Genomic DNA, 21503 nt, shown 5'->3' on the forward strand with positions numbered 1-21503 from the left:
TTACTTATCCTTACATCAAAAGACAAAAGGGATTATGATCAAGTGATTAGTAAGTAATACTAATATTCATACAAATACTGCAAAAGTGTATAAATAATATTACTATGTTGGAATGTATATTTATATATATATATATATATATATATATTTGTACATATAAGTGGAAGAACTCATATACTTACATCACGATGATCGAAGAGTTCAGTGGCCTTCTCAAATCTTGGCACTTGTGAAAAATGCCAATTAAGAATTCGAGGGAAGGCTATGTCCGGCAACTTCTTTCGGAATGCTTGACCCAACGAAGGAATTGTCTCAAAACCCGAAATCTGTCAAACAATTAATTAGTAAAGAAATACACACCATAAATACAAGTGTAACAAACTTTAAATAATAGTGTAACAAACTTACCATGAAAGCCAAAGGAAACCCACAAAGACTATAACTCTTTGACTTGTTTAAAGCCATGGACTCTCTATGCTCAAAAGCACTCTTCAACGATCTAATGGTGGTAGTATACGATAAAGTACCCAATGGATAGTTATTGAAGTACTCTAAATCGTCCACCATCTCCAAGTGATTATGAGGTGCGGTGGCCATGCTTTCTTTGCCTAGAAGAACCATCTCTAGAAAATATAATAAAGCCAACTTCAATCTATCATCATCGGCTTCATCATTGCCTTGACACTGTGCAGTCATGAAAGCTTCGGTTATCTTCGAGTTAGTGACCTTTCGCTTTCCCCCAAAATACGTGTCACTAATACGAGTAGAGATGTTAACTTGCCTATTGGGTTCGTAACCAAACCGTAGACCTGTAATTATGGTGAAGTCTCTTTGTGTAAATCTAGCACCACGCCCTCCAAAATTGAATACCATAGAGTCCTTGTCGTCGCAAACACACTGCCTATACAGCATGCTGTTGACGATGTGGCCACTAAATTGTATCTCGTTGGCCTTCAAAAAGTGGCCAAAACAGCTATTCTCAAACTTCTTTATTTGGGCTGGAGTCAGCTTGAACTTAATATCCGACACGGCTTTCCAGAAGTTCGATCTACAATTAACCTTTGCCCTCGATATCCCCGAGTCCCAAAACCTTCGTTGGTAATCTGAATCCATTTATCTGCAAATCAAATACAACAAAACATAACAGATGGAGGAAACGTTTTTTCCGACACGAGAAAAGCCTGAAGGACAATTTTTCCGCCTGGAGGAAAAGGTTTTCCACCTGGAGGAAAAAATTTCCTCCAGGAGGAAAAAATTTTCCGCCTGGAGGAAAATTTTTCCTCCATGAGTAAAAAAATTTCCGCCAGGAGGAAAAAAAGAGGAAATATTTTCCTCGGGGTGGAAAATTTTCCAGAACCTAAATAACATACACCTAACGGGATTTGTGCAACAATATAATGAAAATGGCTAAAGAATATTTTCAAACCAGCGCATAATACATTATACATTAGTAGTGTACATTATACATTGCTTCCTAAGGATAACCTATAGATATATTATGGTTTCACATTCAAACCTCCCATTAAATTCAAACAAAAACACAACTTCACAATAGTTTTAATTTAACATTTCACATTCTAACCATGCAACACAAACATTTCTGTCACACCAAATAACACAATATTATAAGCATAGCGCATAATGACAAGGTTCAAAATTGTAAAACTCATTCAATACAGCACAACTAAAGGTTTTCAGATAAGTTCGTTACATTAACGCGAAATTAGTTTGCAAAATATTTTCTATGTTGTACAGAGAAGCAACTTACATTAATGGGGGACAAACCACCACCAATGCTTCTCTATCTATTTATATATCTCTCTCTCTCTTTATCTATCTTTGTGAGTGTATGTGTAATTTTATCAGCTTGCACTTGTAACTCCACGATCGCAAATTTTATGCTTCAATTTACTGCTCAGTCCATTAGTTGCTCCTCCAATGTTGAAAGAAATAGAAAATCAATATTAGTAACCATGCAGCAATCAAATTTAGCATATTATATGTGTGAGATGTGCATATGAACAAGAGCATATGAGAAATTTGGAAATTTTCCACCAACAGAAAAAAACCACAAGAAGCATAAACCCTTTTAAACAAATATAATCCATACAATTAGGTATGTCTAACCAGTCATAAGCCAGATCTCAACATGAAAACCAAGAAAAACAACTAACACTCCATTTAAAATCTCTGTTCTGGTTGCCTAATCAATTCACTCAAGTCAAAACACTCCATATCAGCAAAGATATTAGCCCATCATTGCATGAGATGTGGTATGCGATTTCAATTTGTGATAAATCCTATGATTCAAATTAACCATTTAGTGACACTTGGTTCTATCCTTTAGAACCACATTCTCATGTCAGCTAAAACTTCTGAAATGCTCAATAAGTTTGGCTGTAAAAGTATGGTTACTGCTAGAGCAGTTAATTCATAATGCATTCACTATAATTTTAGCGGGCAATGTCCTGTAACCAAATAGAAACGCAGACTTCCATAGTTAACCATTGGAATAAAAAATTACTTGATAAACTGATTTAGGGTGGTTGAGACTGAAGGCTCCCTCTCATGGCATCACATTGTCCATGAAAATAAATATTGTAATAATTAGGGCTTCACAATAAAGAACTGAGCACATAGCCTAAGAATTTCTATCAGCTTTTATACCCTGCAAGATGCCAAGCAATCTGATTACCTCTTTTCATGGTAGTAACAAATTAAGACTTAAAACAGATGGCAGATTATTACTGTGTCATGACCTCAAAATGTCAACTTCCTGTAGCAAACTACAAAAGCCATAGGCCATTCTCCAATTTCTCCACACCTCAACCCCATGTTTTTTATCATTCTCCAATGCACCTATTCAACTTGAACCAAAATTACTCCACCTTTCCCTCTAGTTCCCTTCCTGACCAGGAAAGTGAAACCTTGCATGAGGATATCCAAGCTCAAAGCCACTGTCCATATAAAATCTACTCTTTATGGTTGGAAAATAAGATATTATATCCTGTGGCTATTACCATTTCAGATCAGCATATGCAGACTAAAAGTATAGTGGACAGCTATTCGTCTTGGGAAACATCCTTCTATGTCTACTCATCCATTTGGATGGTTAGGCATGCTATCTAATTGACCAACACTCAAGACTATTTCTTCAACTCGATTTGTTTAGTTATATGATCTTCACAAACATGAAAACACTCTTGTATTATAAGTAGCAAACTAGGTCAATAACATTTAACATGTAAGCTAATCTTCAATGAACTGCAAAGACTTTCCACACATTACGGATCTTAGAATCTGAGGAAGTACTACCTTTACTGCCACCATAGTGAGGAGCAGTGTCCCAGAACTCATCACGCATTTGCAATAGCTGACTTTTTGTTATTGGCTGAGGATGCTTCCAAGGTTTTGGCTTCTGGATTCTTTTCACAGCCCCTGTTTTATTAGAAGTTCAGGTTATTTTAGCAATTGTTTAAGCAAATAAATATTGAAACTAGATGTATAAACTTTCTAAATTAACTCTTTTATCTGACAAACTTAGAAATATCAATATACTATTGCATATGTCAATCTCAAGTACACAAAGCAAAGATACTGCTTTTTCGTTATATTATATATATATATATATATATAATATATATATATATTCACCCAACATAACACATCAGAAAAAAGAACTCTCAATTTTATAAAAAAATGAAAAACAGAGTCAATAGAACCCCTACTGTTCGCCGTATATGCACATAAAACTTCCGAATAAACTCACAATTTGGCCAGAAAACCACGAATACTCCCAGAAAACCACGAATACTCCCACAACCACTCAGCACTTGAACCAAAATAGTACAAATCGAAATATATGTTTAATCTAATAGACTATTCACATGAATGTAGAACTTCAACATGCTAAAACCAGCAGACCCAAAAATAAAATAAAATAAAATAAAAAACCCATTCGATCAAAAAAAAACAATTCCAACTATAAATCCTAGTGATACACATTTACAACCACTAGAAACGCCCACAAAGAACCAACTTTCGTATTCAGCAATAGGAACCAGAATTCCAACACATAGAATCGCCCCCAAAAATATATATATATATATATCAACAAAAGCCACCCAGACTAGTCTCAAATTGGCTTTGGTAGAACTGAGATTATAATTTTACTAAGCAAAAGAAAAAAGATATCATAATGTTTCGGTTTATTTTCTCACTTGCATAAGTTTCCTGAGCTTTCTGAGCCACCAAACAGAGGAGAACCGTCGGAACAAATTAAAAAAAAAATTAAAAAAATCAAAGAGTGAGCTCACCGTCTCAACAAACTGGTTTTTCTATGACACCGGCGAATGGAAGGACAATTTTGCTTGAAGTGAAAATGGCGCCGCTGGTGTGTTTCTAAAGGGAAAGGGAAAGCTTTGTTTTTATGCCCTAGTTCTATTTCGAAAGGAAAAGGGAATGGAGGAAAAAAAAAAAACCAAAAACAACAAAATAAAACAGAGTTGCATTTCGGTAGAGAAAATAGACCCAAAAAAAAAAAGTACAAAGGGTATTTTGGTCCTGATGTACTAAAACGTGGTTATTTTTTTTTTAAAAAAAATTTTGCTATTTTTCTAAAATGAAGTTGTAAAATGGCTATTTTTCGAAAAAACCCTAAAAAAAACCTTTTTTGTAATTTTCAATTTTATCAAGGGTATTTTTGTCCCAAGCTGGCTAATTTTTAAAAAAAAAAAATTTTGTTATTTTTCTAAAATGGAGTTGTAAGGTAGCTGTTTATCGAAAAAACCCTTGATTGGAAAGTTGTCGAGAAGATTTTGGCCTTCCTTGACCTTAGAGATCCACTGCTCTGCTCCAAGTCCATTGTCATTGTTTTTATGGTTGCTGACTCACCCCTCTTGCTGCAACAGTATCCAGCAAAGAAAGCTTGGAGAAGTTAGGAATTTAAAAAATTAAAATAAAATAAAAACAAAAAGTGAAAGGACATTTTTGTATTTCACGAAAATGCATAGGGAGTGAAATTCCTTCTGTGTAAATAGCAAAACTCTTTCATCAATTAGATAAAAAGTTGTTCAAAATGACTAATGAGCTTATTGGACCATGATTTTATTTTTAATATTTGTTAAGAATTGGACCATAATTGGTCTTTCCTTGACTTTTTGTGACTTGCTTAAGTCTTTCCTTGGTTGGTACATTCTTTAGCTTTACGAGAAAATATTCCGTGGGGTGGGCACACCGTGCCTCTTACTCACATCTATTTGCGTAACTTGCATGCAGAACCCATCCACATGAATTTAGTAACCGAAATATTTTCCAAGCTTTATTAGGAATTTTACGATGATCAATCTCTTTCTAATTTAGAAAATTGGGTATTCATTTGGTGCATGTTCTGGTCCATAGTATAAAGTCTTTGTGAGCTAAGAGAGTTTTCAGATTCAAGGTTCATCTAAATATTACAATTGAAATGCCAATAAAGTCGTAACCAATTGGATTATTAAGAAAGTTCTTTCTAGTTTCCTCTTTCACATTGGACTTCGAGTATTGTCAGCTTGACTTGAATTTTAACTTGCTTTTAAACCTGTTTATATCGCTTTTGAAATATTTTTTGGTTTTTAAGTCTAAAAACAGCTATTTTGAGTAGATGTGACAAAAGCGTACACAATCCGATAATATAGAACTAACCAGCATAAAAATTTCAATTTTTAGATCATCCATATTGGATTGACTCGATAATGGTGAATATTATAATTTTAAGGAAAGAAAAAAGGATTGAGAATGATATATATGTATGTATATATATATATATATATAGAAATATATATATGTATATAATTTACATATATATATATATATATATTTGTGGGGTCAGGAAAGAGGATATGGATGTTCTGTCCCTAATCCTATTCCACCGACAAAAAATAGAAACTTTATTTAAAATGTCATATAATATATTCTCACACACTTTATTTTTCACGTTTTCACTTCTATAACATTTAATCTCTATTAAGTGTTTATTTAGCAGAGTTATTTTTGGATCAAAAGCTCAATTTGAAGGTTAAAATTTTTTTATTAAAAAATAAAGATATTTGGTAAAAATCAACAAATACTTTTTGACAAAAAAAAAAATCAATTTTTTAAAACTGTTTTCGAAAAATCTTTTAGAAAAAAATTTTTTTTAACTTATATGGAAACTCAATGAGCATTTAATTCAGCCTTTTTATTTATAACAAAATATTTATTAATTTTTTAATAAAAATTATTTTTCAAAAAAAATCTATTATATAAAACTCTACAGATTAAAATTTTACTTTCATCAGTTATACCAAATGGACTCTAAATATACTAACCGAGCTCCATCTCATTAAAATTTAAAAAAAAAAACCTATGCCGTTCTTCTTCGTTCTTTATTTTTCGGGTAATTTGCTTGCAATTCTTCTCTCCTACAACTCATAGCTTTTATATTTTTTTCTTTAATTATTATTATTTTTCATTCTACTGTGCTGCACAATAGCAACCATCAAAGCTTACAGTAGCAGGCAGCCGTCAAAGCTTCTTTCTTCTTTTGTGGCTACCTGTTACCTTCGAAAAAGAACACAATGTTGTCTTCGTTTGTTTATTAGAACTTGGCTACGTCATCAGAGACTTTTGATTTCAAGTGATTATTTTCTTAAAAATGGTGTAGTATATTATATATAATGAAACATTAATTTATAATTTTAACAAAACACATCTATCACCAAATATAAAAGAATATTTTTTTTTTTATCTCTAAAGGAACATAATAGATGTTCTAAAAGTACATGAAATAGTGAAAATAAATAAATAAAACTTCTTCTCAATGTTTCTATATTCCTGTGTCAAACTTCTATATATTCTTGTTTTTCATCAATAATATGATTGCCATTGACTCCAAATCCTTGATATTCTTGGGGGATTGCATGCACTTATGAAAGACACACAAATACATGTCATTTCCTATAAAAAATAATGCAAACTTTAAGATTGAAAAAAAAAATGAAACAAATATATTTAACAATCTTTTGCAACACCTGTTCTAATAAATTCAACATATTCGTATTCTGAATCAAATTTGTTGAAGCAACATGACTATGAGCCAGAGCAACCTGAAATGGACAAAAACCCAAACCCCACCAAATCACATTGCTCTACATCTTTCTCCCAAACAAGAAACACAAACAGAATCATCAAAAACCCATATAATAGTAAGTTCCTCTTCCTTTTTCTTCTCCTCCCACCTATCAAAGCCTTCTCATCCAAAACCCTTCCAGATACCCAAACCTCCACTACTTCCATCTCCATCGGCGATTTCTGCAATAAACCAATTCAATAGTTATTGTGAAATCTTGAGATGAGATGTGATGATGGGTACCGATTAGAGCATTATTTTTCTCTCTTGTAGATAGGAAAAATGAAAAAATAAAAAAGATAAAAGAGGGCAACAAACCAAATTAAATCGTGATTGAATATTATAATGGGTAAAAGTAAAATAAATACTAATTACTTAAATACACTTACCACAGGTGGCCAAAAATACTGACGAAGAAAGTAATAATCACTTGAAATCAAAAGTCACTGATGAAGTATCCAGGTTCTAACAAACAAACAAAGACAACATTGTCTGTTTTTTTCTTTTTTTTTCTTTTTTTTTAAAGGTAATAGGTAGTCACAAAAGAAGAAAGAAGTTTTGATGGCTACCTGCTACTTTAAGAAGCTTTGATGGTTGCTGTTGTGCCACACAGTAGAACGAAAATTAATAATCACTAAAGAAAAAAAAATATAAAAGCTATGAGTTGTAGGAGAGAAGAATGGCAAGCGAATTACCCAAAAAATAAAGGACAAAAAAGAACAGCATAGGGTTTCTTTTAAAATTTTAATGAGATGAGGCCGGTTACTATTTTGCATTCCTATGGAAAGCTTGTCCTTTTGGTATACCTAACAAAGAGTGAAAGCTACAGACGTGAAAGTGAAAGCGTGAAAGAAAAAGTGTGTGAGAATATATTAGTTGACATTTTAAATGAGGTGTTTATTTTTTATTGATGGGATAGAATTGGAGATAGAAGATCAATATTCTATTTGTAATAGTGAAATGGGTAGATTATACAAAATTCCCGCTAAATATTTGATACTTATAAATAACCCTTAGATATTACATGAAAGGTTTTGGGTTATTTGACACTTATAAATAACCATGATATTTCTTGTAATATTTTGTGAAAAAGTTCATATTTAAAAGTTTATGTTGTAAGATAATTTTTTAGTTTTACTATTTATTACTATTGGTGACGGTAACTAGTTTATATGTAAAATTTTAATTAAAATATTTGATTTTATTATTATTTTTATTAAAATTAGTGATTATTTTAATGATAGCTATTTAAATTACTTTTTTGTAATAGTTTAAAGAAGTTATTTGTAAGTATTAAACAGTTGAGAAGAATTTTTGTATAACTTACTCTAATAAAATACAATTTTCTCTTTCAAAACATATGAATTTTTTTTTTTTATAACAAAATTACAAGTTAATAATGTTCATCTTTTCTCATTTTGTTTTGCCCTTTCAACTTGCTATGTAAGATAGAAAAAAGGAGTTCATACTGTTAAATTCACGAGCCACACGGCATGGTAAACAAGCATCTTGTCAGCGTTGCCGACAATGTCCGCGTGAATTTCCACATGGTGTTGAATAGCGGGGCCCTTGATGGAAGTGTTGAAGGTCTCTCTGAATAGTGGACTAGCTGATGGTTCACATAAAAGTAAAAATTTCTCAAACTTGTATTCATCCTATATAATATATATAATGCATTACACATTGGAGATGAGGAGGAAAAACTAAAGAGACTTAAAAATGGCGTGTAATGTATACATTAAATTTGTGTTGGTTGTGTGTGTGTCATGGTCAGTGTCTTTTGCCGTTGCCCAACCATTCAAAGCTGTGAATTTAGGAAATTGGCTTGTTACAGAGGGCTGGATGCAACCTTCTCGCTTTGACGGAATACATAACAAGGATCTTTTGGTATTGCTTACCGCTAGAACTGCCCATCAACTATGCGTTATGTGAACCTTATATCCAATATTTATTGACAATATCACCAGTTTACCATTATTATTATTATAATATAGATAAATATCTAAAGCTTTTTAGGATAATGTTTGGCAGGATGGGACTCAAGTTCAATTCAAATCAACAAAGTTGCAGAAATATATCTGCCCTGAGAATGGGGGAGGAACCATTGTGGTTGCCAACAGAACCTCTGCTTCTGGTTGGGAAACTTTCAGGGCATGTTCGATTTCTCTCAATCAACTACTTCAACAAATTTCTTCTATTTCCTGAATCAAACATTTTTTTTTGATGATTCATTTATCTTCCTTTATCATGCAGTTGTGGAGGATCAATGAGAACACTTTCAACTTCCGGGTATTCAACAAACAGTTTGTGGGATTATCACAACAAGGCAGCGGAACTGGGTTAGTAGCCGAATCAAACGATCCCAGCAACTCCGAAACATTCCAGATCGAAAAAGAAAATGACAATTCTAATCGAGTTCGAATTAAAGCCAACAACGGTTGTTATCTCCAGGTAATTAACTAATTAATTTGTCTTGACTTTGTTAAAATTGTGTTAAACTTTGTGTGTATTTTTTTGGTTGTAAACTAAAATAGGCAATATCAGAAGATAAAGTGACTGCAGATTTCCAAGGTAGTGGATGGGAAGACAGTAATCCTTCAGTTTTCAGTATGACAGTTCTAAGTGACAAAACATTGCGTGGTGAGTACCAGATCACAAATGGTTATGGCCCAGACAGAGCACCTCAAGTGATGCAGGACCACTGGAACACTTACATCACCGACGACGATTTCAGATTCCTCTCATCGAACGGAATCAACGCCGTTCGGATTCCAGTTGGTTGGTGGATTGCCAAAGATCCATCACCACCAAAGCCTTATGTTGGGGGCTCCTTGAAAGCATTAGACAATGCTTTTACATGGGCAGAGTTAGTATCTATACATAGCAATTCAATTTAATTTTTTAATAAATTGAGAAAGATTAGTTAATTTTAACTAAAACAAAACCCGACCCATTGATTATTTGTGTGTTTGTATGGATATATTATGTGCAGAAAATATGGGATCAAAGTAATTGTAGATCTTCATGCAGTTCAAGGTTCGCAAAATGGGAATGCTCATAGTTCCTCAAGAGATGGATATCTGGAATGGGGAGATTCCTACATTCAGGACACTGTGGATGTCATAGACTTCCTGGCAAAAAGGTTTTCAGTTGTTTCAGATAATATTACTGAATTGGTAATTTTTGGTATTTTCACTAATCTCTTATATATCGCAGATATGGTAATAATCCAAGTCTTGCAGCAATTGAGCTAATGAATGAGCCTGTAGCACCAGGAGTGAGTTTGGAAACCCTGAAAAAGTATTACCAAGCTGGTTATGATGCAGTGAGAAAATACACATCAAGTGCTTATGTCATTTTATCAAACAGATTGAGTGCAGATTCAAAGGAGCTTCTCTCATTTGCAGGAGGCCTCCAAACTCGAGTAGTCATTGATGTTCATTACTATAACCTCTATGAAGGTAAGTTCAACAACATGAATGCTCAACAGAACATCGATTACATTAACAATGATCGTTCTTCTCAACTCGGCGCGCTCACAACATCCAACGGCCCCCTTGTTTTTGTTGGTAATTAATTAACACCAAGTTTAATATTTCAATCAAATATCTAGTTCAAAGGTCATATAGATTAATTAAGCATGTTTATTTATGTATATGGTCAATGTTATAGATTAATTACTAGAGTGTGGTAATTATTAAGCTCATGGAGAAATGTTATATATACAGGTGAATGGACTGGAGAATGGAAAATAAATGGTGCATCAAAGGAAGATTACCAAAGATTTACAAAGGCTCAATTAGAAACTTATGGACGTGCCACTTTTGGATGGGCATACTGGGCTTACAAGTGTCAGTTTGACCATTGGAGTCTCAAGTGGATGATTGAGAAGCAATACATAACGCTTTGAATCAATATTTCTTTCCTACTATATACATAAATATATACTAATCTCTTTTGTTTCTGTCTACGCCATTAATGATCGATGTTGGTCCTCTATTAGAGCATAGAGCTTTTTCTTCTATATAGAATGGTAACCAAAACATGTATTGTTCTGATATATGATGACTACGTACTTATTAAATAAAACAAAATAGATTCATAAATATTATACAATATACTTACTACGTGTATTCTTCTAGTTGTACGCATTTAGCACAGAGCACTACTGGTTTTCACTCATATTCATTTCTTCTTCCTAATTAACTTTAATAAATATATCTTTCAATGAACAAAAATGAAAATCGATATATTTTTCCTATAAATTAGCCAAAATATATAACATACAATTTATTTACCAAAAAACTTAATTAATATAAATACTAAATCAAAAGCCATAGCAAGACTAATGAACTTATCTCATGAACACGTGACCTATATACAAATTTGTTATAATGAACTTGCACATGTATAGAGAATCACCTTTCCATTTTCAGTTTTTAATACTAAAAGATATTTTTTAAAAAAATATATATATTAACATGTAAAACCAAATGGATTACCATTATGGATCCTATTTTTATTGCTACATTATTATGTTTCCCAAGGATAAATTGGAAAATAGTTCTCAAGAGATCAACTCTGATACATATACATTTATATTCACATTATTATGTTTCTATAATGTGAACATGGAAATTAAATTTATGTGGAAAATTGGATATTGCTACAAAAGGTCAAAGACTTAATCCTAGGTATTATGAAAATTGATTTAACATAATATCCAAAAATATACAGACTTGGTAACGGGTTTGGTAAATTCTCATTAACACATGGTCATCTAGAATATTATTTGTCCTGATGCAATTTTCTTTTTATGGACTGCGGGACCATGATGCTGAAACGTGTAATTTTGTTTTGTGGGAGATTACCTCTTGACTAAGCCCAAAGAAGAGTAGTAATCCATTTCCACCGGCAAAAGGCCTCCAGAACCCTCGATCGGGTGTACTAAGTAAAGAGACTCCCAAAGATGGTTCATGTATATCATTTATTATGTCACAATGTCTTTTAACATAAAGCCAGTAATATTCAACAAAGATTCATAAACAAATAATGACCTCTCAAAAATAAAAACTGAAAATAATTCAAGCAGATTTAATATATTTATTTACATGTTATTAGGTTCCGATAAGATAAACTTAGAGATTAAACAAACTAAGGTAAAAAATAAAAAAAAATAAAAAAAAAAGTGTATACCAAAGAAATTCATTGTTCTTCTTCTTCAAAATCCAAAAATTAAAAAATTAAAAAAAAAATTCATTGCATATTTTAAAGTTACAACAGTGAGACTTTTCCATAGTTAAAGAAATGGAATCAAATTAATTTTATAACTACCAAGATGTTATAATTTAGTAGAGCTGTAGTTAAAAATTTTATTATCTTGCATAACACATGCAATCCTCAATCAATTTAGTGTTAACTTTTTTTATTAAAAAAATCTACGAATAATTTAATTTGGTATTTAAATATTTTGATTTTAATAGGAAAGTTTTCATATCGGCTAGTTATTATATATCCATCAATTCATAAATGTTTTAACAATTCTTAGAAAATAATTTATAAACAATTTTATATAAATATTTTATGTAATCTTAAACATTTAATATAATATGTCATATATATTTTTTAATATATATATATATATATATAAGTCACAATATTATTGATTAATTACTAGAATGTGGCAATTAGCAGCTCATAGAGAAGTGTTGGTGAATGGACTGGACAATGGGCAATAAAAGGTACAGATGAAGATTACCAAATTTTTTTTTTATGGACTTGCCTCTTTTCGATGGGCATTCTAGGCTTAGAAGTGCGCTGAAGACCTTTGGAATTTCAGGTACATGATTGAGCATCAATTTATAGGGCTTTAAATCAATATTCCTTTCCTACACACACACACACACACACACACACACACACACACACACACACACACGTGGCTGTTACTATGGATGACCAAATGGTGAACAACTTTTCTTCGTAATAGCATTTTTCATATACATATATATATATATATATATATATATAAATATATACTAATTTATTATGCTTCTCTTTAGGCCATTAATGGCCGATGTTGGTCCTCCGCTAGGGCTAGAGCTTTTCTTCCATATAGATTGGTAACTTTGCACATGTATTATTCTAATTTATGATGGTACATACTTTTTATTAAAGTAAAAGCAAAAGAGATTCGAACCCTACTTACTATAGTTATTTACGTTTTCTTATGGTTTTTTAAAAAATTATTATTTTTATATAATAATATTGAAGATTATGTTTTAAAAAAATTAATTTTTTAAACATTTACACGTTAAAAAACTATGAATATCCAAACTTTAGAAAAACTCCTTAAAATATGTATTCTTTTTATAGTTGTATGAATTGAGCACTACTAGTTTTCACTCGTACCAATTTCCTCTTCTTAATTAACTTTAATAAATATATCTTTCAATGAACAAGAGAATGAAAATTGATAGATTGTTCCGATAAAGTGGCCAAAGCATATTATAACATGCAATTTATTTACCCCAAAAAAAAAAAAATTAATATAAATACTATGAATCAAAAGCCGGACCAAGACTACTGAACATTTGCCACTACCGCATGATATATAACTTTACTACAGTAGATTCGCACATGTTCTGTAAGGTGGGCATAGACAACTTCTCTTGGGGAAAAAAAAACTCAAAATTTTTTTTTTTAATAGATTACGTATAATTATGGACTTATACGTACAATAATGTGGAAACGCGAGCCCACCATAAATTTTTATTTATTTTTTTATGAATAATATTTACCTTCTGTTTCATATATATATAATAAATATATATATATATATATATATTCACACTCGTAATTATCAAAAAATATATATATTCACACTCATACAGTTTAGTATATAAAAATACCACTTGTGAGTGATCAATTAAAAAGGCAAGACCAAGCATAATGTACTTTTCTATACATCGGTGAACATGGAAATTGAATTTATGTGGAAAATTGGATGTTGCTACAAAAGGTCGAAGACTTAATTCTAGGTAGATTATGAAAATGGATGCAAAATAATTACCAAAATATACAGGGTGGGCAACGGGTTCAAAATTCTCATTAAAACATGGTCATCTGGAAGATTATTAGTCGTGATGCAATTTTGTTTATATGGACAGCAGGACCATGAATCTGTAAGCTGTAATTTTTATTTTTATTTTTGTGGAGGGGATTCCTCTTGACTTAGCCCAAACAAAAGTAACCATTTCCTCTGGTAAAAGGCCTCCACAGCTCTTAATTGGGTGTACCAAGCAAAGAGACGCCTAAAGATGGTTTATGTTATAGCATTTTCTATATCACAATGTCTTTAACATAAATTCTCAAATATTCACCAAAGAAACATAAACTCCAAAATAATTGTCTCTCAATTTATTTATTTATTTATTTATTTATTTTTTTAAAGATGGGAATAATGCAAGGAGATTAAATCTGATATATAATCTATTTATTTATTCGTTAATTGGGTTCCTATAAGAAAAAAGAGATGGAACACAATAAAATAAAAAAAGGTGGATACCAAAGAAATTCTTTGCAAATTTCAAAATTACCATAATTAACAATTACTTAAAAAAGAAGAAAAAGTTAAAATTTACTATACCTTCATTAATCCATGCAACCTTCTTGTCCCAAAAATTACCAAAAAAAAGCTTTCTTGTCCCAAAAGTAAAAATGTGACCTTTTCCAATAGGTAGAAGTCGTATCAATTGGTAAATTCAATATCACCGCCGGTATCATCATCCTTAATTTTATATGAATTTACTTGTTAATCGACTAGACATCCACGTTTAATAAAGAATAAAAAAAAAGAATATAGTACATTTCAAAAAAAATAATAATAAAGAATATAGTACAAAGTTTTTGTTGGCTTTGTAAGAAGATGATAACATCAATATAGTAACTTGCAAAATTTTGAATCAACTTTCAACTGTCAACTAAGGAAAACTTTCATTTATTTTTCTTAATTTCTTCCACAAAATTATTTTGGGACCGATTAATGAACCATGTCCCATATTTTCTTAATTTCCATCAAAGTTTCAGGATATATGCCCACTTACACCATTATGTATATTTTCTTTCCACCCATAATTTCTAGATATTCGCCTGTTAAATTGATTAGACATCCAATAAAGAAGACAGTACAAAGTTTTCTTAGTTTTTTTTATAAAAAGACAAGTGTAAAGTTTATTTATACTTATTTTGTAACTTATTATCTTACTTAATAAATTTGTAAAAATGGTTTTAATTGGGACCATAATTAATTAAAAGAGTCAAATCATTTATAAGTATTTGCAAGGTTACTCTGTCGAGTAGGGAAAAATTTCAAGTACTCCCGGAGTTCTCAGACTCACAACTCCTTCATATCAATTCATGCCATGTGGTTTATTTTCCACGTCATATAACACATCAGCCCTCTCTTCTCTCTTTCAAAACTGGCACTTTCTCTCTCCTCTTTTCTCTTCTTCTCCTCCCCTTCTTCTCTTTCGATACAGAAGAATCTGTAGCAGACCAAAATATGGAACCAACAACTCTTCATCACCAAAAGTTGAAACCACCACCAACTTCCTTTAATCAAAAACCAAGAATGTGAAAGGATCAACTCCCTTCATCAACAAAAATTGCAAATAGTGCTCTTTTTTATTCTTTCTCTTCGGCAGCTTGCTTGAAATCTAGACCCATCTCTCATCAACAACTTTTGGCATATATCTGTTCATCATTATTAAAGTTGGTCTCTTATTGCTAGGATTGACCATGACTTTAACCCAAAAAATAAAAAAATAAAAAATAAAAAGCAAATTGAATAGTCATTTAAGCCTAGAGGACAAGTTCATCATTGGACATTTTTCAAATTCAATTTTGTCTTCTTTTTTTTTTTTTTTTTTTTTTTTTTCTATTTTGGGTTCATCTATCTATTATTCTATTTTGCTATTTTATGAACGAGTGATTTGAGTGGTTCCATTTTGCCATTGTTGAAAGATTGAGGATCTGGTTTGACTTTGGTTTTTTTGAGCAACAGGGAAGGGTTTAGGTATGAGAGAGAAGGAGAAGAAAAAGAAAGAGAAAGAGAAAGAGCCGGTAGCCGGTTGTAAGAGAAAGGCGAGAGTTATCTGACATGAAAAGATTTCCCACATGGCATCCAATGATATGAAGGAGTTGTGAGTCCTGAGTACTCCGGGAGTACTAGAAATTTTTCCGTCGAGTAGAGGCTACTCCTGCAATTCGCTCTAACGCATGGCGTTTTGTTATTGAAAGTAGCACCAGCTGACATGGCCGACATGGTATGACCCTTTTATATAAGTACAAAATGCTAAATTTTAAAAAACTATTACTCTTTTTTCCACTTAGTTTTTTTAGACTATTTGCTACAATTTTTCAAATGACGTACGTGGACACCAAGATGGCAAAGAAGATTCTAAATCCCTACTTATCACCTCAAAGTGTGGAAATAATTAATGAAAGTAAGTTTTTTTTCTTTTTTTCTTCTTCGTTTAATTGGTGGATGCGAAAGTTGATGCTTTAGTCCGCAGAGCCATCCTAAACTTTGAAGTGTAGGGTACCACTCTGCCTCTTTCTGAATTGGAATTGGATTCTTGTTGAAATGAATTATTTGTTCTTAAAGTATTATTCTTATGTCCGTGATGATCTATATATATATATATATACACACACAAAACTATTATGGTGAAAGAAGGTGTTTATTTTTTGATAAGTGTCTAATGCGTATCTAATTATAAATACATTAGGTAATTTATTAACTTATGTATTCAATAAAAGATATGAATTAGGTAATCATATATATATATATAATATATTCTTATCACCATAAAATAATAATAATAAAGCCAATCTTAGATGAGGTTAGTTGATTACGTGATGATTCCCGAGAATATATGACATATATCTGTCAAATGATGCATGTATATATATATAATATATCAGAGGAAGACGCATGGTGCAAAAATGGCACGCTTTGTTCATCACCTGAAATTTGTCTTGGTCTTCTATCTGTGTTGGGTTGTTTATGCTCAACCATTTAAAGCAGTGAGTTTAGGGAATTGGCTTGTAACAGAGGGTTGGATGAAACCCTCTCTCTTTGATGGAATACCAAACAATGATCTTTTGGTAATGCCCCAATCTACTTTGTATATATTATTGTTCTTGCTGTTGTTTGTGAAGTGATCTCTTGCAATCTAATTGATGATAAAAAAAAAAAAAAAATCTAAAGCTTTGGGGGTTGATGTTTTAATAGGATGGGACCCAAGTTCAATTCACATCAACAAAGTTGCAGAAGTATATATGCGCAGAAAATGGTGGAGAAGCCACTGTGGTTGCCAACCGACCCTTAGCTTCTACTTGGGAAACTTTCAGGGCATGTTACTAATTCTCAATCTAACTAATTCAACACAAAATTTTCTACTTTCTGAAAACCCCATTTGATGATTCATTTATCTTCTTCCTGTTCGATCTTTTTTTCTTAATTGTCCTACACATTGATTTATGATCATGTAGTTGTGGAGGATCAATGAGAATACTTTCAACTTTCGGGTGTTTAACAAACAGTTTGTGGGATTGTCACAACAAGGCCTAGGAGTGGATATAGTAGCTGAAACAAACGAACCTGGAAGCACCGAAACATTCCAGATTGAAAGAAAATATGATGATCCATATCGAGTTCGGATTAAAGCCAGCAACGGTTTTTACCTCCAGGTAATTATTCTTTTATCATCCCCTGTTTTTGAATCATTGTCATGGTAATTGGTAAACTTTTGCCTTTTTTTCTTGTCGGTCTTCTTGTAATTAGGCAATATCAGAGACGCAAGTCACTGCAGACTATCAAGATAGTGGGTGGGAAGATGATAATCCTTCAGTCTTTATAATGACAATTGTACACATGTTGGGTGGTGAATACCAGATCACAAATGGTTATGGTCCAGACAGAGCATCTCAAGTCTTGGAGGAGCACCGGAACACTTACATCACCGCCGATGATTTCAGATTCTTATCGGAAAACGGATTGAATGCCGTCAGGATTCCCGTTGGTTGGTGGATTGCCAAAGATCCAGCACCACCATTGCCATTTGTTGGGGGATCCGTGAACTTCTTGGACAATGCTTTTACATGGGCACAGTTAAGTACTGCTCTGTATATATATTTATATATATAGATATAAGCAACAAAAATTTAAATAGGATCAAACCCAGAAATGAAAACCCTATTAACTATTTGTTTGAAAAACATATGCAGAAATTATGGGATGAAGGTAATCATAGATCTTCATGCGGTTCAAGGTTCACAAAATGGCAATGATCATAGTGGTACAAGAGATGGATACCAGGAATGGGGAGATTCCTACATTCAGGATACTGTGGATGTCATAGACTTTCTAGCCCAAAGGTTTCAGCTCTTAAAGAATTTCCAGAATTCATGTATGAAAATTTGGTAAATTTTGGCAATAATATATCGAATCTCTTATACATGGCAGATATGGTAATAATCCAAGCCTTGCAGGAATAGAGCTAATGAATGAGCCTTTTGCACCAGGAGTGAGTTTAGGGACCCTCATAAAGTATTACCAAGCTGGTTATGATGCAGTGAGGAAATACACATCTAGTGCTTATGTCATTTTATCAAACAGATTGGGACCTGCAGATTCCAAAGAGCTTCTGTCATTTGCAGGAGGCCTCAGTAGAGTAGCTATTGATGTTCATTACTACAACCTATATTCAGATTTCTTCAAGACCTTGGATGTTCAACAGAACATCGATTTCATTTATAATCAACGATCTTCTGATCTCCGCGCTGTCACCACATCCAATGGACCCCTTGTATTTGTTGGTAAGTTTAATGGTCAAAATCTAATTTCAATGTTATTACAATAAGCATGCTATTTTATGTATATGGTCAAATATTTTTCATTATTCAAATGTGGTAAGCTCATATGGAAAAAGCTGTGTGTACGTATAAAGGTGAATGGACTGCGGAATGGGCAATAAATGGAGCATCAAAGGAAGATTACCAAAGATTTGCAAAAGCTCAATTAGATGTTTACGGAGGCGCAAGTTTTGGATGGGCATACTGGGCATATAATTGTGACCATGACCACTGGAGCCTCAAGTGGATGATTGAGAATAACTATATAACGCTCTGAATCAGTCCCATTATACATTTATACTAATCAATTTCCTTGTATTTCTCGTCCCAATGAATAATGTAGACCTTATGCTACAGTTGTATACTTGGTCTCTGTTTTAGTAAAGCTTTAAAGTAGAGTTTTTTTTTTTTTCAGGAATAAGTATTATATTGTCAGGCTACCTTTTCTTTTCTTTTTTTCTTTTTTTTTTCTTTTTTTTTTTAAATAAAAAGTGCTAGATTCCCTCTGGGTTTATTTACTTGGAACCAAAAAAAAAAAAAAAATTAAAAAAATTAAAAAAAAATTCATCAATATAAGATTTTAGTATTTTATTAAGTTATGATAAATTACAAAGTGGCTTCTGTATAAATTTATCATAACTTAATAAAAGCCACTTTTAGTACATGGGCTATACTCTGGAAATGAGGATTAAAATATATGGAGATAAATGAAAAATCTGAAGTCCAGTAAAATCAATTTTTCTTCTCTCAAAGTAGCAATGAAATTAAAAAATGTTTCTAAAACTCATGATGCTTGTGCATGTACCTATTCCTGACTGAAGATTTTTTCTTCTTCGTGATGTTTGGGTACAAGCATATTCTATATCTGATATCAATCATCGGCATACTGGTTTCATTGAATACAAAGCCTTACTTGCTAGTTAGCAGAAAGTCAGATGACACATCAATGCAGGAAATTATAGTTTAATTGTACTGGTCCTATGATCTGTTTAATTGCCCATGACAAATTTGATTAACAAGATTTGATTATTTAGGCAATTAAGTTAACTACTTCTCACTCGTACCAGAACAGCTGCTAGCTAGCATACATCATTGTTTTTTCTGTTTGTTATAATTAGGCAAAACCAGAAAAACTAGTAACAGCAGATTATGAAGGCTCAAGCTAAGAAAACAATGATCCATCTCTTTCCCAGATGACAATAATAAAGGACAAGATATCGCAAGGTAAATACCAAATCACAAATGGGCATGGCCCAGATCAAGCTTCTCAAGTCATTCAGGGAAGAGTTCCTTCACAAGAGCAGCAATTTTCAGTTTGAGAAAGTTAAGCAAGTAAAGTTTATACACAAATTCAAAGTCAGTATTATAGTAGTCAAGCATATATGAAGTACAAATATGAATTATAGGATGATTGGAAACACCTACATCATGGAAGATGACTTCAGATTCATGTCAACAAATGGTTTAGATGCCGTCAGTATTCCAGTTGGATGGTGGATAGCACATGGTCCAAGACTATCAAGACCCTTTGTGGGGGGCCTTGCAAGTCTTGGAAAATGCTATCATATGGGCACAGTAAGTACCAGCTAGCCCTGCTTGCTATCAAAGAGGCAATACCAATTTATTCTCCACAATATATTATGCATCACATGTTCTACACAAAACAAACGAAAGTGATGATATTTCTGAGCAGAACATTCGGTACGAAGGTCATTGTAGATCTTCACAAAGTACAAGGCTCACAAAATGGAAATGAATACAGCAGACCTAGAGATGGATATCTGGGATGGGCAGCAGAAAACGTAAAAGATACAGTGGCAGTCATAGACTTCCTAACAGCAAAGTTGTGTACATTTGATGAAATCTTAACCTTCTTGGAAACTAACGTATACAATATTTCCAGTTTGTTTGCTCAGATTTTTTATTTTTTTTTATTTTTTTTTATTTATTTTATTTTTTTTTTTTTTTGTCTCTCTAACTTTTGGAAAAACAGTTCATGAATTCCCTGCTACAGATGCAGTCGTCGTGTAATTCATTATTATGTATCATTGCTCCTAATGAGAACATCTTTTCTGATTGTCAGCAAATATGCTAACCATCCAAGTCTCATAGAAATTGAGTTGATGAATGAACCTCTTGCACAAGGCATGAGTGGCATGATTCTAGAGGACTACGTAAAATATTATAAAGATGGGTATGATGCTTCAAGAAAGTAGCTTCCAGTGGCTATGTCTTCTTTATCAAATAGACTGGGTGGAAGGTGTCAACCCAAAGAAGCAACTGTCCTTCGCTGGAAGCCTAAAAAATGTAATCATTGACATGCATTTATATTACCCCTTCACATACAAGTTCAAGAACATGAATGTGCAACAGAACATTGACTTGCATAACAATGAACAAAATTGTAGTGTCAGTGCTGTGACTACATCGAATGGCA

The 21503-nt window shown here is 32.4% G+C and overlaps 2 protein-coding genes across 6 annotated transcripts; both read left to right on the forward strand.

Moving 5' to 3' along the window:
- Positions 1–8808: 8808 nt before the first annotated feature.
- On the forward strand, positions 8809–11265 carry LOC107425430 (probable glucan 1,3-beta-glucosidase A). Its single transcript, XM_060818680.1, has 7 exons — positions 8809–9034; positions 9179–9298; positions 9401–9598; positions 9682–10013; positions 10140–10289; positions 10364–10716; positions 10876–11265. The coding sequence occupies exons 1-7, from the start codon at positions 8867–8869 to the stop codon at positions 11055–11057; spliced, it is 1503 nt and encodes a 500-aa protein (XP_060674663.1). The 5' UTR covers positions 8809–8866; the 3' UTR covers positions 11058–11265.
- Positions 11266–15659: 4394 nt separating this feature from the next.
- Positions 15660–19480, forward strand: LOC107425431 (probable glucan 1,3-beta-glucosidase A). 5 transcript variants are annotated; one of them, XM_048480007.2, is made up of 9 exons: positions 15660–15919; positions 16212–16473; positions 17135–17317; positions 17445–17564; positions 17705–17902; positions 17997–18322; positions 18440–18589; positions 18678–19030; positions 19162–19480. In XM_048480007.2, the coding sequence occupies exons 2-9, from the start codon at positions 16462–16464 to the stop codon at positions 19341–19343; spliced, it is 1524 nt and encodes a 507-aa protein (XP_048335964.2). In that variant the 5' UTR covers positions 15660–15919; positions 16212–16461; the 3' UTR covers positions 19344–19480. The 5 variants fall into 5 exon arrangements, with proteins under 5 accessions (XP_048335964.2, XP_048335965.2, XP_048335967.2 ...); XM_048480008.2 differs by lacking the exon at positions 15660–15919 and adding an exon at positions 16550–16653 and having other exon boundaries at positions 16067–16473; XM_048480010.2 differs by lacking the exons at positions 15660–15919; positions 17135–17317 and adding an exon at positions 16550–16653 and having other exon boundaries at positions 16068–16473.
- Positions 19481–21503: the final 2023 nt, after the last annotated feature.

The sequence above is a fragment of the Ziziphus jujuba genome, chromosome 7 (assembly GCF_031755915.1).
Source record: "Ziziphus jujuba cultivar Dongzao chromosome 7, ASM3175591v1".
In the NCBI taxonomy this organism is placed as follows: Eukaryota; Viridiplantae; Streptophyta; class Magnoliopsida; order Rosales; family Rhamnaceae; genus Ziziphus; species Ziziphus jujuba.

Excerpts from the sequence above, each read along its gene's own strand:
- LOC107425430 (XM_060818680.1), top strand. The coding sequence starts at position 8,867 with ATGGCGTGTAATGTATACATTAAATTTGTGTTGGTTGTGTGTGTGTCA. Across the intron at positions 9,035-9,178 it reads TACATAACAAGGATCTTTTG|GATGGGACTCAAGTTCAATT; the intron begins GTATTGCTTACC and ends AATGTTTGGCAG. Across the intron at positions 9,299-9,400 it reads CTGGTTGGGAAACTTTCAGG|TTGTGGAGGATCAATGAGAA; the intron begins GCATGTTCGATT and ends TTTATCATGCAG.
- LOC107425431 (XM_048480007.2), top strand. Across the intron at positions 17,903-17,996 it reads GCAACGGTTTTTACCTCCAG|GCAATATCAGAGACGCAAGT; the intron begins GTAATTATTCTT and ends TCTTGTAATTAG. Across the intron at positions 19,031-19,161 it reads TGGACCCCTTGTATTTGTTG|GTGAATGGACTGCGGAATGG; the intron begins GTAAGTTTAATG and ends GTACGTATAAAG.